At 36.3% G+C, this 20,364-nt stretch overlaps 2 protein-coding genes across 6 annotated transcripts in view; both read left to right on the top strand.

Moving 5' to 3' along the window:
• The window catches only part of LOC106051822 (uncharacterized), a 115,130-nt gene extending 112,115 nt beyond the window's left edge, over positions 1–3,015 (top strand). For both annotated transcript variants that reach the window (XM_056004216.1, XM_056004217.1), the window contains 2 exons: positions 937–1,049; positions 2,846–3,015. In XM_056004216.1, the coding sequence (XP_055860191.1) occupies positions 937–1,049; positions 2,846–2,853 (121 nt within the window). In that variant the 3' untranslated portion in view covers positions 2,854–3,015. The remainder of the gene's footprint in view (positions 1–936; positions 1,050–2,845) is intronic.
• A 5,999-nt stretch (positions 3,016–9,014) lies between these two features.
• The window catches only part of LOC106051838 (uncharacterized), a 40,464-nt gene continuing 29,114 nt past the window's right edge, over positions 9,015–20,364 (top strand). For 2 of the 4 annotated variants that reach the window (XR_008773569.1, XM_056003648.1), the window contains exons 1-7: positions 9,018–9,733; positions 10,715–10,841; positions 11,482–11,702; positions 12,434–12,700; positions 13,715–13,843; positions 16,879–17,142; positions 17,970–18,102. Coding sequence is in view for 3 of the 4 variants with exons in the window: in XM_056003648.1 (XP_055859623.1) it covers positions 9,625–9,733; positions 10,715–10,841; positions 11,482–11,702; positions 12,434–12,700; positions 13,715–13,843; positions 16,879–17,142; positions 17,970–18,102 (1,250 nt within the window). In the remaining variant the exon portion in view is untranslated. Of the gene's footprint in view, positions 9,734–10,714; positions 10,842–11,481; positions 11,703–12,433; positions 12,701–13,714; positions 13,844–16,878; positions 17,143–17,969; positions 18,103–20,364 lie in introns of all 4 variants that reach the window. The other 2 variants (XM_056003649.1, XM_056003650.1) reach the window with 2 other exon arrangements.

Here is a 20,364-nt window from a genome sequence, read left to right as displayed (position 1 = left end):
ACACTCATTTGGGGGCCCTCCTCAAGTGGGGACCCGGGGTATTTTCAAATCTCCCTCCCTGCTCCCCCGCCCTAGCTACGCCACTGGTTCGGGTCTACGTTGGACAGTAAATAGCCAAAGTAACGAAAGCTTTTCACTTTTTTGAGCATGTTGATTTGATATTTTTTCTTTTAATTTAAATATTTATTTAATTATATTGGCTGAGTGGTTAAGCACTTGGCTTTCGAATATGGGGTCCTGGGTTCAAATCTCGCTGGGATTTTGAATTCTGGAATTTTAGGGTGCCCCGAGCCCCACCCAACTCTAATGGGTAACTGACTTTAGTTGGGGGAAGTAAAATAGGAAAAATACTTTTAAAAACACAACAAAGCTTACATTGAGTTCAGGGAGAGTAACGTTCCATTGCCGCCATTACTCTCAATATCGCAATATTCGTCTCTCCTTTTCTATATAAAACTAAATTAATTAAATACCACTAATTGATTAAGTAATTTGTTTTGTTTTTTAATCGATTAACCTGTTGTCATCGACATAGTATCATTTTGCAAAATGCCAACTTGACCCAAGAATGCGAAGTGAAGGAAAGAAAAAAGGTGTAAAAGAGTCCACACAGACAGACAGACAGACGGAGTGAGATCATTTTGCAACACATTCTATACAAAAGCAGTTAAAAAAAAGTTATCCGGAAATCATTTGTTGAATCCTGGTAGCTGGGAGACACATACAATTATACAGTGACTGTAGATACACCGCAGCAATCCCTTGACAAAATAGAAGTTTTTCTGTTTACCTTGACAAAATAGTTTTACTGTTTACCTTGACAAAATAGTTTTACTGTTTACCTTGACTAAATAGTTTTTCTGTTTACCTTGACCAGATAGACGTTTTTCTGTTTATTCTGCTAATTTGTCCTCAAACTGCGTTCTTTGTTTTCAGCCCGCACAAAAGTTTTCCGACTTGGTCAGGTTCTAGAAGTCTCTCTTTAAAAAAGTCCATATCTCGCACAAAGTCAGACGATGGCGGGGCACGTAGCGCTGTAACCAGTACGAGTAAGTTGGCCTATGAGCTAATGAAATAATTACATTCAAATATGACAATGTCAATCTTATACGTATTGACTCCTACCATTTAGCTGGGGGCAGTAATTATCAAACCCTTGGATTTACACTTAACAATAAGCTTTCCACTTTAATAAGACACATAAAAAACATTTTTTTTCCTCTCCTGTTCAAAGTACAAATATTGTAAACTATCTAAGTCAAACTGTGTAGCATTGGATGTATTCACGAAACATTTGTAAAACAGTAAAATCTTCTTATGATTAGTTTTCGAGTTTATGATTTTAAAGTTCTGTGGCATTTTACGTCTCGAGAGACGATCTTTTCCATTAGCTACTTCTTGTGTGACTAAAGAGGCCGATTCTTGATACACAGCTGCGATCGCAGGTTGGGCATATGTAATCACCAGGCGCCGTTGCATTTTCACCCATCTTTCTGTTTCAGCTGTGTATGTCATGTGTAATTCGAGACCCTTCCTTTATGCTCTCTCTCCATGTGCTACTTTTCCCCAGCTGCTAGTGTCGATTTCTTCATTTCGCGTTTGCATACATCCGTATAACGTAAAAGTGGGCGACCAGCGGCTCTCCTGCCTTCTATTAGATCGCCATACAGGATGTTTTGTGGAAGTCGACCTACTGGCATTCTACGAACGTGGCCAAGCCAGCCAAGGCGTCTGCTGCTGATAACAGAGCGGATATCCTGGCACCCTGCTCTTTGTAGCACTTCCTCATTGGTTATTTTATCTTGCCACCTTATTTTAAAGATCCGCCTTAGGCATCGGAGGAGGAAGACATTTAGCTTTTTTTCCTGCCATGAGTAGATTGACCATGTTTCACTTCACTTTTAAAGTTACAGCTTACAAAAATCAAGAAACATAATATAGAAACAGAGACTAAGAAATGGAAGAAATATATAGAAAGATCCCCGTTGATAACTAAATGCTAACATTATTTTGCTCTTCAAGCGAAAGAGTTTAGAATTTGTTTTTAGACTGCCCAAAAAAATACATACAAATTCATATAAAGCATATTACCACTTATAAATGAGGGCACCTCTGTTACATAGTTCTCTTTTAAACCAGCCAAAAAAAAAAAAAGGATCGCCTATTGCATGCGGTCGTCTCTGGTACTGGTATAGTCATCAGGCCTACAGTTAATACACCAAAAAAAAGCTATTTATAGTTATCAGCAATAGTTGTAAATTCCAATCAACTATTTTTTTAGTATATTTATGTGATTCCTGTGAATAAGTCGCGGTCCGTACTTTCCTTTCTTATTCTTCAGAGAAACACATTTTTATATTTTATTATCGAGGAGTGGATCCAGTAACTCATTGGTTAATAAAATAATAGGAATTTGATTTGTACTCACTGGCTTTTTTTCTAAAATCGGCTACATGAAGGTTGAAATTGTTTTGCCCCTCATATTCTGATGCCCCGTGCGGTCCGCACTACCCATACATTGCTAGATACGCCTCTAAATTTGCAGTACCATTACTAATAGGCAGGCCTAGTATTTATTATATACTTCAAAATATGATGTAGCATATGCGACCTTTTTTATTAGAATAAATCAATATTTAAATATTTAAGTATCTGAAATGCTATTAACAAGTAGAGACGATCATAGTATACCATTTATACTGCTTGATTATAGCATACCATTTATACTGCTTGATTATAGTACACCGTTTGTACTGCTTGATTATAGTATAACATTTATACTGATTTTTTAAAAATATAACATTAATATTGCTTGATCGTAATAAGCAACATTGACTTTTTGCAGATGTTTGACTTCACGTTTTCGATTGATCGAGACTGACCTAGACCTCAATTTCTGTAAGAAACTGACCAGATCGTATTTCTGTTCACAAGCCCAATTAAATCCTCATGTTTGAATTCATGAACTGTTTTTAGTGTGTGATGACCAAATAAAGTATTTCTATTGTAATAGTTCTTGATATGTTCATATTGTTTTTCTTTAGTATACAGAATACTACGGTATATCAGGAGTCCTACACAACTTTGAGGACTTTGCCCACATCCCAGAAGCCACTGATTGAAAGGTGTTAGGTTCCAAGATTACGTCTTATCTTATACATTACAGAAATTACGTTTGAAACAAACAAGATAATTTCGTCCTACGCATGCCCTTGTGTTAATCTAGCCATGCATATTAACTCTCCTAAGTCTTTGTTTTTCCAAGTTGATTCCGGCAGCCAATTCCATGGACTATTTGCACCAGGAAGAATGAGCACATGTACAAATTGGTCTTAGCATATGGAATAAGAAATGTACCTAAATAATAGTGTTTTTTTTTAAAGAGTATTTTATTACGGATCTTCTATCAACTGGCTCTGTCTGTCTGGTACACATTTTGTACACGAGATTTCTCACTTTCCATTCTCGGATCAAGTTGAAACTTTTGCCCAACTATTCATTGTCTCTCACATAACATGAATCAATAAAAAAAAACGACGAATTATATTTTCAATTAGTCGTAATTAATTAATTTCTTTTTATAGAGACAGTACTAGCTAAAGGAAGATAAGTCTTGTGTAGGAATTAGGTCGTCGACTAAAGAAAAGAAACTAAAAATAGATATTCTAGCCCAATGGCTAGAGTGTCGGTCTTCTTTCAATGAGGCTTGAGCCCTTCAGATCAAAATAAAGAAGAGCAACTTTTCTAAAAAAAAAAAATAGCCTTCTAAAAAGCCAGAACGGAAACCTTCTCCCAAATGCCCCTCCCCCCGCCCTCAAATGGTACACTCCAGTGATTGGACCTTAGCGCATTGAGCATGTCAAAAGCATGAAATAGTCTTAAACCAAAATAATTAGTAAAATTATAGACAATCGCACAAAGTTATTAGCCTATTGTTATTCTAGATCTATCAAAAATTAATGACATGATTGAGTCAAACTAATTAATACAATTACACTTAGTATAAACTTTTTGTTGTTGTTTACAATTCCTCTATTCAATTCGTAACTTCGTGGGAACTTCAAAAACATAAAGCCTAAAACCTGGATGGACGCAATTCTTTAATATCGGCTACAACGATTTTCCTAGCAATTTGACAGTTGCAGTTGGAAAAAGATCTACAAGTTTGTTGGCCACACCGGGAAAACTTGGTAGTTTGACATGTACAAATGTTTAAAGTACAAAAGAAATACATTTCAATTTAGCTCAAGAACGAGAACATATCGCAAACGGACCATACGTCTGCTACACATTGAGTTGCACGTCTTCCCGTTCTCGGATCAAGTCGAAACTTTACAGAATTATTCCATGCTCATAACAAAACATGAAGCAAGCAAAAATGGATCAATTATTTTATCAGTTTGTCTAATTAAGAAATTGTATTACCCACCGGCTATGCCCGTTGATTTGTTCCCAGGCTTGTTTATTTCGCTATGGACCCTTAACATTTTCTAACTTGTAAGAATATAATGATATAAAGTTCAAACTCTCCCCCATACATTCCTTTTTTACCTTTACCTATCCCTTAGTCTGTTGGACCGTTGGGGCACCTGGCAAGATTTGTCGACCGTCTTTCTCCACTCCTCCCTTTTTTTGCCTTGTTTAGAACCTCTCTCAATGGCAGGCCTGTCCATTCTTTAATGTTGTACATTCCTTAGGCCAGCTAATATCTAGTATCTGTTACGTTGAATTAGACCAGCCCGTAATATCTAGTATCTGTTACGTTGAATTAGACCAGCCCGTAATATCTAGTATCTGTTACGTTGAATTAGACCAGCCCGTAATATCTAGTATCTGTTACGTCGAATTGGACCAGCCCGTAATATCTAGTATCTGTTACGTCGAATTGGACCAGCCAGTAATATCTAGTAGCCTATCTGTTACGTTGAATTAGACCAGCCCATAATATCTAGTATCTGTTACGTTGAATTAGACCAGCCCGTAATATCTAGTATCTGTTACGTTGAATTGGATCAGCCCGTAATATCTAGTATCTGTTACGTTGAATTGGATCAGCCCGTAATATCTAGTATCTGTTACGTTGAATTAGACCAGCCCGTAATATCTAGTATCTGTTACGTTGAATTGGACCAGCCCGTAATATCTAGTATCTGTTACGTTGAATTGGACCAGCCAGTAATATCTAGTATCTGTTACGTTGAATTGGACCAGCCCGTAATATCTAGTATCTGTTACGTTGAATTGGACCAGCCAGTAATATCTAGTATCTGTTACGTTGAATTGGATCAGCCAGTAATATCTAGTATCTGTTACGTTGAATTGGACCAGCCCGTAATTCGAGTAACACTCCAATCCCCCCCCACTTCCACCCCTCTCCTCCTTTACTAATAAGTGTCTAGTCTTATTTTCACTATCTGACTAGTCTTCTGATTTTCAGTTCTTGTTCGAAATATTTCATAAGCTCTTTTGTGTGGCCTTTTGTTTTGTTCTGATCACATCATTCAAAGAATGTTACAATACTTTGGCTCCCCCTTTCCTTAGTTTTCTGCACCTATGAGAGTTCTTCGACTTTCCAGCTTTTTGACGAAATATTTGAAATATTCATCCTAGGATCGAGAATATAAATTCTGTTTCAACTTTTATATTGATCTAATTACTAAAATTAAACTGTGCAAAAACAACAACAAACAAACAAAAAATATAGAAAATTTTTATTAGAAAACTTACGTGCGATTAGAAACTTGATCCTCTGAACTTCAGATCTCTACCGACTTTCGAAACTTGAAACCTCGGTAGCCAATAATTTATCTTGCAAGGATCTCATTGTCCCCAGAGCAAAGTAAAATGTTGATTTTTCTGCTTTACCTTTCTCATAACATGGCATACATGTTTAGCTTCTGTGTTGGCTCATAACATGGCATACATGCTCAGCTTCTGTGTTGGCTCATAACATGGCATACATGGTCAGCTTCTGTGTTGGCTCATAACATGGCATACATGGTCAGCTTCTGTGTTGGCTCATAACATGGCATACATGGTCAGCTTCTGTGTTGGCTCATAACATGGCATACATGGTCAGCTTCTGTGTTGGCTCATAACATGGCATACATGGTCAGCTTCTGTGTTGGCTCATAACATGGCATACATGGTCAGCTTCTGTGTTGGCTCATAACATGGCATACATGGTCAGCTTCTGTGTTGGCTCATAACATGGCATACATGGTCAGCTTCTACATTGGCTCTCCATTTCAGATCCTTCACCACGAGATGCACCATTCTATCAATGTAAAGATGCTTCCCGTCACGCATGTATACATTCACTTATAGGCCTACTAATTAGTAAAGAACCTCCAGTTGGCTGACCTGTTGCACTGCAGTAAGCAACTATTTAATCTTTCTTGAGGAAGTGGACCCGGTGACGTTTGGTGTACGTAAAGACTACCCCAAGAAGACCTGCTAACTACCGACAAAAAACGCTAATTAAAACTCTATGGCCATGTCACAAGGTCCCAGGTCTCCTTCATGGAAGAAGAAGAAGAGGCAGACAGAAAGAGCGACCGAAGGACAACATGAAAGAATGAACGGGCCTGTCATTGACGTTCAAACAAATGCAAAAAAGAGGAAAGGAGAAATAGGGTCAACAGATCTTGTGTGGTACCCCAACGGTCAAACAGAGATAAGTGATAGGTGTATCCTTGTAGGTGAGGTGAAGGTGAAACGTAGGCATCTCTTAATGACAAACTTATTAACGTATGTATCTCTTACTAACAAACTTATTAACGTAGGCATCACTTACTGACAAACTTGTTAACGTAGGCATCTCTTACTGACAAACTTGTTAACGTAGGCATCTCTTACTGACAAACTTATTAACGTAGGCATCCCTTACTGATAGACTTATTGACGTAGGTATCTCTTGTTGGCAAACTTATTAACGTAGGCATCCCTTGCTGACAAACTTATTAACGTAGGCATCCCTTGCTGACAAACTTTTTAACGTAGACATCCCTTACTGACAAACTTATTAACGTAGGCATCCCTTCCTGACAAAATTATTGACGTAGGCATCCCTTACTGACAAACTTATTAACGTAGGCATCCCTTACTGGCAAACTTATTAACCTAGGCATCACTTACTGACAAACTTATTAACGTAGGCATCCCTTTACTGCCAAACTTATTAACGTAGGCATCCCTTACTGACAAACTTATTAACGTAGGTATCTCTTGCTGACAAACTTTATAACGTAGGTATCACTTGCTGACCTACTTATTAACGTAGGCATCACTTACTGGCCTACTTATTAACGTAGGCATCACTTACTGACAAACTTATTGACGTAGGCATCCCTTACTGACAAACTTATTAACGTAGGCATCCCTTACTGACAAACTTATTAACGTAGGCATCACTTACTGACAAATTTATTAACGTAGGCATCCCTTACTGACAAACCTATTTTTCGCAAGAATTCATTTCAATGTACTTCTTATGATACGGTTGAGATACACGAGATGTCATTGTGGTTCCGATGATTGGTTTTAAATAAGTTTTGTTTTAGTGACACATGGAGCAACCAATTCTCATTTGCTCTTAATCATTAGACGATTAAAAAAAAAGAATTTTGAAATGATCTCATTTAAAAACAAGAAAAACATTTTATAAAACATTTTTAAAAAATAAGGTTATGTTAAGTTTAATTTGTATCAATTAGTTTGTATCGGTCATGTGATCAAATATTAAATATGTAGACTAACAATAATAAATCTGTGCGATTAGAAATATTTTACCGCAATTTCATGCTTTTAGCTTTGTCAGTGCGCTCTGATCCTATCACTTGTCTGGACCAGTTGGGAAGGGGGAAAGGGAGTATCTGTATATATTACCGTGATCGCTTTAGAAAAAATTTGTTCACTCAGGGCTAAAGCTTCCTCAATAGTGCTAATCAAATTTATGCCACCACCTGTCAAGTATGAATTTTGTTCATTGTTCGATACCAAGAATGAACTATCAATGAGTCAATTAACTAATTGTTGTTTAAAACTGATTCTTGTTTTGTCACGTACACGTAATAATTATGCAAAATTTCAACTTGATCCGAGACTGCGTGTTGTAGAAATAACGTGTGCAACATTTTTACCACACAGACAGACACACAGACAGACACACAGACAGACACACAGACAGACACACAGACAGACACACAGACAGACACACAGACAGACACACAGACAGAGTGAGTTACAATAAACTTTGTAAAAAACAGCAAGCAGGGTCTCTTAATGAGGCAAACACATATAAAGTATCGTATGTAAGGGATGGATCAATTACTTGTATTGTATCTAATGTTCTTTGAATAAAGTCAGACATCGGGTGAATTTTAAATCTACAAGTCAATATTTTGTCAAGCTTCAAAGAGGAAACGCGTAAAGACCATCTCAAGCGCCAACTTGTCTTCACTTGCTCAAAGGAGAACGGTTTGAGATCTCCCACAAGGGCTACGCAATTGCAATTGATACAAATAAAAAGATACTGCAGAAACAGGAGTTGTCAGCGAAAAGGAGAACTTAAGCAACCATTGACAGACAACGTTTAAGGTGTGTCAAAATAAGTAGTGTAAAGCCAGGTCTGCGTTGCCACGTGCAATACTGCACTTCATCTTTAGACTCGAATACAGATCTTAAGAGTGTCGAATTATCTAGATCTAAGTAGCTTTTGCAACTTTTATATTTCAACTTTCGAAGAATATAGCGAAAGAATGTTTAGTTTAATCTGATATGATACTGAACTGCTCCTCATTTTCATGGTAAATATATTTTTTTGTCTTAAAAGGATTGGTAGTCTCGTTGTAGTCTTTAACTCACTAAATTCTGATACATTAAAATTTACTGGAAATCTTATCATTGGACACGTCCTTCGCCTGGTGATAGAAGCAAGTTTATAAAAAGGTTATTGTTTTCAAACAGGAAGAGACACAATCATGCGTAAGGATTGGATAAGAACACTTGTTTTTAGCTGATAACACAGCGCATTATCTCCCTTGAAAGTTGACGCTATTACATGAGTGTATTAGTCCTCAGTGTTTATGAATGCGTTTATTTCACAGTGAGGGATTACAGATGTCTAGTGTGCTAATATACATATAATATACAGCTTTCTGTGTGTGGATAGTTCTTATTTCTCTTTTTCAAGTCCACAAAATGGCAAAAGATTTGCAATAGTAGGCCTATGAAGTAAACAATTATAGGCAGAGGGATGCTTTAACTCTGTGTGTAGCTTATTATAGCTGCTTCAAAACTAATAGTATTAAAGATAATCATATTATATTTTAGCATAGCACATGAGAAAATTCTTAATGATCGTTGGCTAAACATTTTTCATAGCTCTTTACCATTGACTCTGATTCTGAATCGCTATTGAAAAGTTGAGAGCTTGGGGTTATGCAAAATGTCACAGAACTATGACAAAAAAAAATGAAGAAACAAGTTCGAGCGTGGTGTGCCTCGTACCACTTCAGCTCCTCTTAGAATTAAACGAACAAATTTATTGAAATAATTCTAGCTTCAAGCATTCCGCATAACTTTCTAAACTCAACAACAATAAAAGACTGAGGTAACAAAGACATGGACATTGTGGTTCCAATGAAGCTTCATTGTTTGTTCACCATGCTTTTCTTTTGGGATGTATCACTTCTTCCCTTTGCTCAAACCTCATCTTTACACGCTAACACAGGTAATGACGTTTGTTTTATCATGATCATTCTAAAACTATTTTATTGACCAGATATAAGACTGTTATTATTCATAATGAAATCAATTAGCTCGTTTACCCCCAATCATGCAATACTATAGAGTTATATTGTAGTCTAGATTTTGTAATTTTATTGCATGGGTGTAGCCAAATGAAATCTCTTTCCGCGGGCAGTTGTAATTTTGTGACTTTTATTTTGCTGTACTTTTTTTTTTTAATTTGAGGGAGATTTTAATTTTAAACAATCACTTGCCCAAGAGTTTCCAAGGGTAATTTTATGTTTAACCCATCCCCCTTCAATAAATAACTAAAGCAAACTAGTCACAGAATTCCATGAGCGTAGTCATGAGGGTTTTGAGGTTTAAAACACCCTTCCAATAAGAAGAAAAGCAGAACTACAAACACTAAATTCCAAGAGCGTAGCAAAAAGGGTCTTGTAGTTACCCCCTTCAAGAAAAAACTTAAGCAAAACTGTAATTACCATTTGAGCCTGGCAATGTTTTTTTTCTGCCAGTTCCTGGAAGTAAAGCCACAGATTTAAAATCTAAAGCAAACTACAGTAATTTTAGGTTCAATCCATCCTGAAGTAAAAGAATTCACACATTGCTTTTCTATCAGTCACTAGGCTCTATTAATAAAATGCAGTAAGAAGTGGATTTAATATTTGATATTCCATTCTTTTAAATAGATGATTAGATGGATAATGCAATGTACACTCCCTAAAATATGCATTTTTGCAGTTCCTAATAGAGGAAGTAATGCTTGGCGGACCCCCACTAGGATAGCTCACTGAGCTCAACCCAGACCCCTAGCTGTCTAGCTCCACTGGACTGGATCTAATCCATATTGATTACATTTGTGTGTGTGTGTCCATGTGTATATTTTGATGCATACTCGTTCAGCTAAAAGTGTTTTATCCAAAAGATATGAACATATACATTTCTCTGGTCATCTGTATCACAGACTGTGGTGGTGAGTTCACAACAGAAGCTGGTACTTTCAAATCCCCAAACTTCCCACAAGGCTATCCTACAAATACCATCTGCGAGTGGACCATAAAAGTGCCTGAACACCAGGTGATAGCATTGAGGTAAACTAACTTTGTCTCAAGTTGTTTTTTGTGTGTGTAGACACTTTATAAGTTACTTTTTTTCTTCTCAGCTTAATTAAAAAAATAAATGAATGAAAGTGTACTACAGAGAGAGAGAGACAGACAGACAGACAAACAGACAGGACAGGACAGACAGACAGACAAACAGACAAGACAGGACAGAAGATGATCAAAAAGAAGAAAACAATAAAAAAATTAAAAGCAGAAATATTAATACCTTGAGATGATTTATACATTGGCTTAACCAGGATTAGCGCGCGCGTGTGTGTGTGTGTAGGGGATTAGTTATTAAGAGCCAAATAATCGCTCTTTCAGACCTTGATCAGAAGTAAAAAGGAGGAATTGTCTTAAAAAAAAACTTTTTGTGTTATTGATTTTTAGTGATGTTGGTCGTGACACGAGAATCGGAAATGTATAAGACCTGCAGGCCGGAAATGTATATGACTTGCAGGTCGGAAATGTATATGACCTGCAGGCCGGAAATGTATAAGACCTGCAGTCCGGAAATGTATATGACCTGCAGGCCGGAGATGGTTTTAGATAATACTTTTTTTATTCTATAATTTAATTTCCAAGGAAAGAAAAGAGTTCTTGTGTCTGTACTTTTTGATCGGAACAGATTTCACAGTTTCAATGTTGATTTTTCGGACTTTGTGGCTTTCTATGACGGGGACAGCAGGTACGATCCAGTGATAGGGTCTACTGTGTACAGGGGCTACTGGAGCCAGGCCCAGGTGTCCAACTTCTCTATTCGGTCGACAGGTCACAAGCTCCATGTTGCTCTCCATGCTCAGGGCTGGCCGTCCGGACAGGGTTTTTCTGCTTCCTACTGGTCTCAAGGTAAGTAACTAAGAACATGTCATTTAAAAGCTTATAGGCTAGGCTTGTCAACATAACAACAGAAGTAGAAATAACATCAGCCTCCCTATAAAATTAATAGTGAATTGTTCCAAGTGGTCTCCGAATCTCTATATGGTTGTAAAAGTTGGATAATGAACGCTGAGATCTAAAGAAAGATTCAAGCCTTTGAGAGTAAATGCTACAGAAAAATGATGGGTGTCAGATACAAGGAAAAGAAGACAAATGAGTAGGCCCTTATGTATTTTTACAAGTCAACACTCTGGATGGCAAAAAGGAACCGCACCCCAATACTGTGTTGTTAGGACTTTTCCAATGAGCCTAAAGTATCACAATGTTGTTAGGACTTTTCCAATGAGCCTAAAGTATCACAATGTTGTTAGGACTTTTCCAATGAGCCTAAAGTATCACAATGTTGTTAGGACTTTTCCAATGAGCCTAAAGTATCACAATGTTGTTAGGACTTTTCCAATGAGCCTAAAGTATCACAATGTTGTTAGGACTTTTCCAATGAGCCTAAAGTATCACAATGTTGTTAGGACTTTTCCAATGAGCCTAAAGTATCACAATGTTGTTAGGGCTTTTCCAATGAGCCTAAAGTATCACAATGTTGTTAGGACTTTTCCAATGAGCCTAAAGTATCACAATGTTGTTAGGACTTTTCCAATGAGCCTAAAGTATCACAGTGTTGTTAATTTTTTCTCTGTCCACAGAGTGCCAACCTTTTACTTATGGCAGAGGTAAAGAATGTAACCAGTCGTGCTCGTGTATTCGGGACAATACTCTTTACTGTGATAGTACAACTGGACGATGCGTATGCAAAGAAGGCTGGACTTCGGCCACTTGCGCGGTTGATATTAACGAGTGCTCCAACCCCAATGTTTGCGATGATGTATACTCCACATGTCGCAATGTTAACGGTAGTTATGAGTGTGAATGTAAACCTGGGCTTGCGAGAGACTCCACTGGAAGATGTCAAGGTAGGTTCCTTTACTACACAACAATCTACATAACCGAGCATTTATTTGTGTTCCATATTTTGTTTACGACATTTTGGATCATCAAATAAACTGCTTGGATGTCTTTACGTCTTATGTGAAACTCTTGAGTGTATCTCGAGTCAGATTTTTGAGGAGGTGATGGGTTAAAGAGGTGATGGGTTAAAGAGGCGATGGGTTAAAGAGGTGATTAGTTGATAGAACGAAGAAAAGAGAGGCAATGAGATGTTGATTTCATGAAATAATAAATGGAAAAGATGATGAGTTGAAGAGGAGTGAATCAATAGGAAGAAGAGGTGATGTGCTACAGATATGATGACACGATGAGTAGAGGAGGTGATGTGCTACAGATATAATGACACGATGAGTAGAGGAGGTGATGTGCTACAGATATAATGACACGATGAGTAGAGGAGGTGATGTGCTACAGATATAATGACACGATGAGTAGAGGAGGTGATGTGCTACAGATATAATGACACGATGAGTAGAGGAGGTGATGTGCTACAGATATAATGACACGATGAGTAGAGGAGGTGATGTGCTACAGATATAATGACACGATGAGTAGAGGAGGTGATGCGATAATGAGTTGATGATTTTTATTAATAAATGAGGAGGCAAGGGGCTAACAAATTTTGTAAAAATAGATCTGCAGTTTTTTTTAAACCTTTAGTCTACTATCAAGCGAAATCCAACATCTCATTTCCCTAACAACTTTAAAATCGGTAGAACCTCCATTTAATAGACATCATTCATATATTACTATTAGGGCAAGATAGAATTTAGAAGCCCAGACCTTCTTAAGTAAGCCGAGAGGGTTACATCGAACCAAGTTTAAAATTTGAAATTTATATATATATATAACGACAGCCTTTTTGGTTCGAAAGAGCGTGTGAAAAAAACTTTTCCCCCTCTCTATTTTCTTTTCTGATCTAAATGAAATAAAAAAAATTTTCATACCTTCTTGTAATTTCAACGATATCCTCTCACCAGATTCTAACAGATGCACACATAAGAACTGTTCTCATGCCTGTGGTGTTTTGTCTGAAGGTCCAAAAGTGGAAACTTGTTACTGCCCTAAAGGAATGAGGCTAGCTCCTAACAACGATCAAGTCTGTGTTGGTAAGAAAATGTCATTTAGTGTGCTTTGAAACACGACTGTAAGTAAACAATAAATAATATTGTTCAGGTGAAGGCTTTATTAGGCCTATTATGTTAGAAGTCCGGAAACAAGTTTTTTTTTTTTTTTTTTTTTTTACATATTTTTTAAAAAAAGCAAGCCTCATAGGCCCCTATAATAAATAATTGTAACAACAAATACATTGACTAGAATGAACGTAGGATGCCCATATATCAAATTAATGACCAAGAAAATCAATGACTTGCTTCTTAAAATCTGTCAGTAAGCTGAAAGTTTTTGGAAAAGGATACAGTGAGCGATTCTGAACGTGATCAGCGCAAACAATAGGCCTACTTCCCGACTTTGCTTATAGACTCTAGTGGTAGGCAAACTTCAGCCCGCTCGCCAGCACAGGACAGTGTAAAGGCAATATCCGGCCCGACACTTGCTTTTAATACGAGTTGAAGTATTGAGGTAATATTGCGATTTAATATTAATTGCATATTACAATATGCAGGTGCGCGCAAGCTCAGTAGATTTAGATCTAGATTATTTTATAGGTTGTACTTTACTAGATGAGATAGATATCTATATAGAGTCTAGATTTAGAGCCCTAAATGTTATTCCAACAAAAGTAACAAGCGACTGTTGAGTTGGTTTGACTATGAATGATTAAATCATTTCACAATACTAGATTAGTAGGCCTAGATCTAGACTAGATCTGTTCTAGATTTTTTGTAAAGACCTGACTGACTCGAAGTCTCTTTGACTCAATTTTGTTAAAATTTAACATTGAACATGTCATTTTAACTGAAGTGTATTTTATCACTTGTCACAAGAAATTGTGACATAACCCTATGTGAGCTGGCGCTCCTAGATCTAATTTTTTAAATCTATTTTTATCTTTATTTTAATTTGTAATTTATATAGGCCAGGGCTATGATGTTTGTAATTTAGTGTCTTTTTAGTTTATATAGCTCAGTGCTGAGTATTTTGTAGTTTCCGCTATTTATAACTGTCTGCTAGTTTTAGTCTTTTTCTGTTATTTGTGTTTTACTCGTAGAGGAAAAGTAGTTTTTAAAATAGTTAACTAGTCTTAGAGCTGTGGATGTTCTTTCCTATTTTTTGTCCCTGGTTAGTTCTGCTTATTTTTGTCTTTGGCATTAGTGTTGGATTAGTTGTTATTTTTAAATTTCAGTTTAAGTACAGGTCTGTAAAAGGTATAGATTTTTATAGAGCCCCCATAAATAAGGCATAATCCATAGCCATATGAGTTTATGAGTTTAGAATAGAAATAACTTTTTATCTTCCTTTTAACCTTTTTGTATTTTTGTAAAATTAAATTTTAAGATTTTCGTTTTAATGCTGTTTAATTTGGTATATAATGTTGTGTAGTCCGTGTCAGTAGTAATTTGCTAGATTTTATTATAGCATACAGCTAGGCTAGGTTAACTAGGTACAAATTAGTAGGGAAATCAGTAGTCCAGTTTAGTTTTAGGTAATTAGCGTGACGTCATGCTCTCCGATATGTTCGCGCTGACCAGTTATAGCTAGCTCCGGAACCACGTTGAGCTCTCTTTTGTCTTGACCAGTGGTCAGTGCTAACAGTGGTGCCCTTATAGTTATTTAATTGTAGTGTCAATTTCAGCTGGGACCGCCTGTAAGTTGGAAAATGTTTTTATTTTTATTTCTTTAGTTTGTATTTATATTAATAATTCCTACATCTACTGTTATAGTCTAGATGTAGACTGATTAGTGTAAACAGTTGGCAGACAGGCAGGCAGTAAAAATAATGACAGTAGTACCGCACAGTTAGGCAGTAGACGTAACGACAGGCAGTAACTACTGCGGCAAACAGTTGGCAGTAGGCAGTAATAATAACGACAGACAGTTAGGCAGTAATAACTGCGGCAAACAGTTGGCACTAGGCAGGCAGTAATAATAACGACAGACAGTTAGGCTATAATTCCTGCCTGCCTGTCTGCCAACTGTTTGCCGCAGTTATTACTGCCTAACTGCAAACTGTACTAGTCAACCCACGGCGTAGCATACGTCTATATTCTATATTTTGCAGGGTCGGCCTTAGGCCAATGCAGCCTATGCAACCGCACTGGGCCCCGCACTTTCAAAGGACCCACGCTAATTCTAGGTGTAAATTATTAAATAAAACCATTTTATAACTTATAACAGAATTCACGCAGCCTCCTGGAAATCTCATGAAATTATTAAAATCTTTTGAAAACTCCAAAAAAAAATAAAAAAAAATTCCTGAAATATGTAGACAAAAAATTGTCATTTTGGGGTGTCATTCAAAATGTAAAACGCCAATCCTATGCACGATTAAACAAAAAAACGGAATTATGCAATACCCGAAATTGTGGAATCTGCTGAAAGAAGCTTCTCGAGTTAATAAAGAATTACTTGAGGTCAACAATTCTCGTAGATAGATTGAAATATTTGGTAATTTTTGCTATTGAGCGTGATATACGTAGGAAATATAATTTTTATGATATACTGTATGACTTCGCTACACGCAAGGCTCGTAAAGTAATTCTGTACGTAGTAAAGAATGAGTAAAATGCAAAGACGAATGTATTTTTTGATATAAACTCTTAATTGTCACTTAGAATTCGTATCCCTACCCAAAGTGGGCCCGCGAATTCCGTTTCGCATAGAGCCCCACAATGGTTAAGTCTGGCCCTGCTATATAGTGACGGATAAATACAGAGTAGATTACTTGTTCTCCTCCCCAATCTTTTTTTCGCCGCTAAAACTACGTGGGGTAGAAATAAAAAAGAGTGATCTTTCCATGACTTCATGGTCACAATGGTTAAGTCCGGCCCTGCTATTTTGTGACGGATGAATACTACTTGTTCTTCCCTCCTCTTTTTTTCCGTAGGGTAACTCTAGTCCGACTTTTAGAAATAAAAGAGTGATCTTGCTTTACGTCTTGTCCTAACTGATTAGCCATGAAGAGAATTATATATAGAGATATATATGTTTATAATTTAGACACTTATTTTCATTTTTTCTTCAGAATGTTCACTTTGGAGTTATGGAGAAAACTGTACATACGTTGCTAATTGTCACAGAGATAATACTAAATACTATGACAAACTGACAGGCCATTGTATTTGCTATCCAAACTGGACATCTCCAGACTGCAGTGAAGATGTCAATGAATGTTTGCTTGAAGTTTCGCCTTGCTCTGGTTTAGGCCAGGCATGTTTTAACACTCATGGGTCTTTCCAGTGTCACTGTCTTCAAAGTTATGAAGTATACAATCAAACTCACTGCATAGGTAACTTAAAATAGTTTGTAATACATAGAATTCTACTGCCCATAAATTTAAAATAAGGAAGTTCCTAGGACATCATTTCTAAGCCTTCAACTGGATTCCTCAGCCCCCCCCCCCCCCTCTCCTCAATGAAAAAAGTATATTATAGATTATAAAAATATAAACAAAACTTTTTGGTGCAGAAAATTCTGTATTGCTGTGGGTTTCAAAAGTCACTCACATTGAAATTAAGTTTTGACAGATAAAGATGCTTTCTTTGCAAATGAGTTTGTTGAAATACATGTTTTATCCTACAGGTTAATTATTGTTTTTTGTATTAGAGATTTTTCTTCTATTTACCTTCACACTTATGTCTGGTTCACTTATCCCATTATTATGTTCTATGTAGGCTTGGATTCTGTCTGCAAGTTACTGGACAGGGATTTGCATGAAGCCAGGAGCAGAAACCCCTAAATACCTGTACACCCTCCCCATAACATATCAGTAGTTTGTGACATTTTGTTTTAATCGTCTAACTGCCCCTTGTTTCCAATGCACACCTTTGCATTTCCTACAAACAAAAAAAAAATAAATAAAAAAGGTACATCTGATGGTCACCTTGACACATCCTAAGGTCCTCTTTGTCGGATAAATCACAAAAACACTTATTAATAATGACAGACATTAAATTGAGCAAGCTAGATTCAGATCATTTCATATATTTATCTACAGGCAAATGATTTTAAACTAAAAGAGTTTTTTCTGAAACGTTAAATTAGTATTAGTTTTGTCAGTGCTTCAGTTTTATTTGAAACATAATTGGTACTAAAAGTTTTGTTATTTAATTTCAGCCTGTGGACAGATATTGACCAGTCCCAGTGGAAACATCAGCTCTCCAGCCTACTATGTATATAGTGGACTGAGAAATAGGACAGAGTGTTTCTGGACTATTTCTGTCAGTGAAAAACATGTCGTAGCATTAAGGTGATTTCTTTTATGCTCAGCATTATCTTCTTATCCTACAAATTTACAGACATTCTTTCAAAAGAGAATATAATTTGTCCTATGCATAATCATATGTTTATCTAGATACTAAATGTTTATTACAAGGTCTATGGAAATCAAAGCATCAGTCAAACACATGATACTAATGATACGTTTTAGCAAGAGGATAAAATGTTAATTATCAAGTATATATTGTTTTCAAATTGGTAAAAAACATTCCACACAGTTTTGAGATAATATTTATCTATTTATTATACATTTTTTAAATGGCGTATCTATTATAGGAAATAATTATGAAAATAAATGTCTAATTGAAAAATCATGAAGATTACTATTTCCTTATATATATATATACACACACACACACAGGTTGAAAATTTGTGGTTAGCTAGTCAGTGAACTAATGTGTTTTTCTTGTACATTATAAACGCTTAGGCTGTTGGAACGTTGGGGCACCACATAAGATTTGTTGATCATCTTTCTTCATTCCTCTGTCTTTTGCCTTGGAAAAAAACCTCTTTCAATGGCAGGCTCGTTATTTTTTTATGTTGTCTTCCCATCGCTTTTACTGTCTCCCTCTTATATTATTCTTTTTCCTTTACTGTTCCCTGCAAGAAGGTCTCTGTGAGCCCCAAGCCCAAAGACCTTGTAATATGGTCATAGATCTAGAAATTTAGTTTGCATTTTTTTTTACAATAGTTAGCAGGTCATGGTGGGGTCCAATTCTTATCTTATATAATACAGACATTACTTCAAAAAAGAAGATGATTACGTCATACGCGTCATGCATTTAGTCATGCATATTAACCAATGACTTAAATTCTGCCAAGTCACTGGTTTTCCTGGCTAGCTCAGGCAACCCATTCCATGCTCTAATAGCACCAGGGAAGAAGGAATATTTGTACAAATTTGTCCGAGCATATGGAACGCGAAATGTGCATTAATCTTTGTGACTTACGATTATGGTTCAGTGTTTTATGTATAATTACTACTTTACTTTTAAGTCTTCTATCCTGAAAGCTTTCTAAATTTAGGGATTTTACTAAAGGTGTTACTCTAGTGAAATGTGAATATTCGTTTGTTATGAATCTCACTGCTCTATTTTGTGTCTGTTCTAGTTTCTTAATGTTTTCTTGAATTGAGGGGTCTCAAACAGAGGATGCATATTCTATTATTGGCCTAACCAAGGTTAAATAACATTTTAGTTTTATGTTCCTATTTGATTTATAGAAATTTCTTTTAATAAATCCCAATGCTTTGTTTGATTTTTTTGTAGTTTCATCAATATGTGGATTCCATGACAGTTTTTCATTTATTATAACACCTAGGTATTTTGCGTTTTTAGTCTGTGTTACTGGTTTGCCATGAATAAGATAAGTGGAATTAATTTGTTTTAGTTTTTTTGTTACTCTTAACAACTGACATTTTTTTGGGTGGAAAGACATGCTCCAATTTGATTTCCATTTCTGTAATTCATCTAATTCTCTTTGTAAAATATCTGTGTCTTGTGTTGTTTTTATTGTTCTATATATATTATGCAATCGTCTGCAAATAATCTGACTTTTGTTCCTGAAGTAATGCAATTTGGTAAATCATTTATGTAAATTAAAAATAGTAGTGGACCCAAGACTGTTCCTTGAGGTACACCTGAGTTTACTGTTATCTGTGTTCATTTAGAGCCATTTATTATTACAGTTTGTTCTCTCCCTATCAGAAAATCTTTAATCCACTGATGCAGTGGACCATTAATGCCGAAATATTTTAATTTTTTAAGCAAACTATGGTGGTGAATTTTGTCAAAAGCCTTAGAAAAATCTAGTAAGATAGCATCTATTTGTTCACTATTATCTAAACCTTTTGAAAAATCATCAATTAGTCCTATTAGTTATGTTTCACATGATCTATATTTCCTAAAGCCATGTTGGTATGGTGTGAGGACATTATGTTTGTCTAAGTAGTTTATGATGTTGCTACATATTATGTGTTCTAGGATTTTACATGTGATGCTGGTAAGTGATACTGGTCTGTGGTTTCCTGGGTCAGATTTTTCTCCTTTTTTAAATTAGGGGGGGGGGTGACATTAGCTTCTTTCCTGTCCTTTGGTACTCTGCCCTGGTTAAGTGAAGCCTGAAAGAGTATTTTGAACACTGGGGCTAGCTCATAGCTTAGTTCTTTGAGTAATGTAGCTGGAATACCATCAGGTCCAGACGCTTTATTTGGTTTGGTGTTGGCTAATAGTTT

The sequence above is a fragment of the Biomphalaria glabrata genome, chromosome 11 (genome assembly GCF_947242115.1).
Source record: "Biomphalaria glabrata chromosome 11, xgBioGlab47.1, whole genome shotgun sequence".
NCBI lineage: Eukaryota > Metazoa > Mollusca > Gastropoda > Planorbidae > Biomphalaria > Biomphalaria glabrata.
This window is presented reverse-complemented; position numbering and strand designations above follow the sequence as displayed.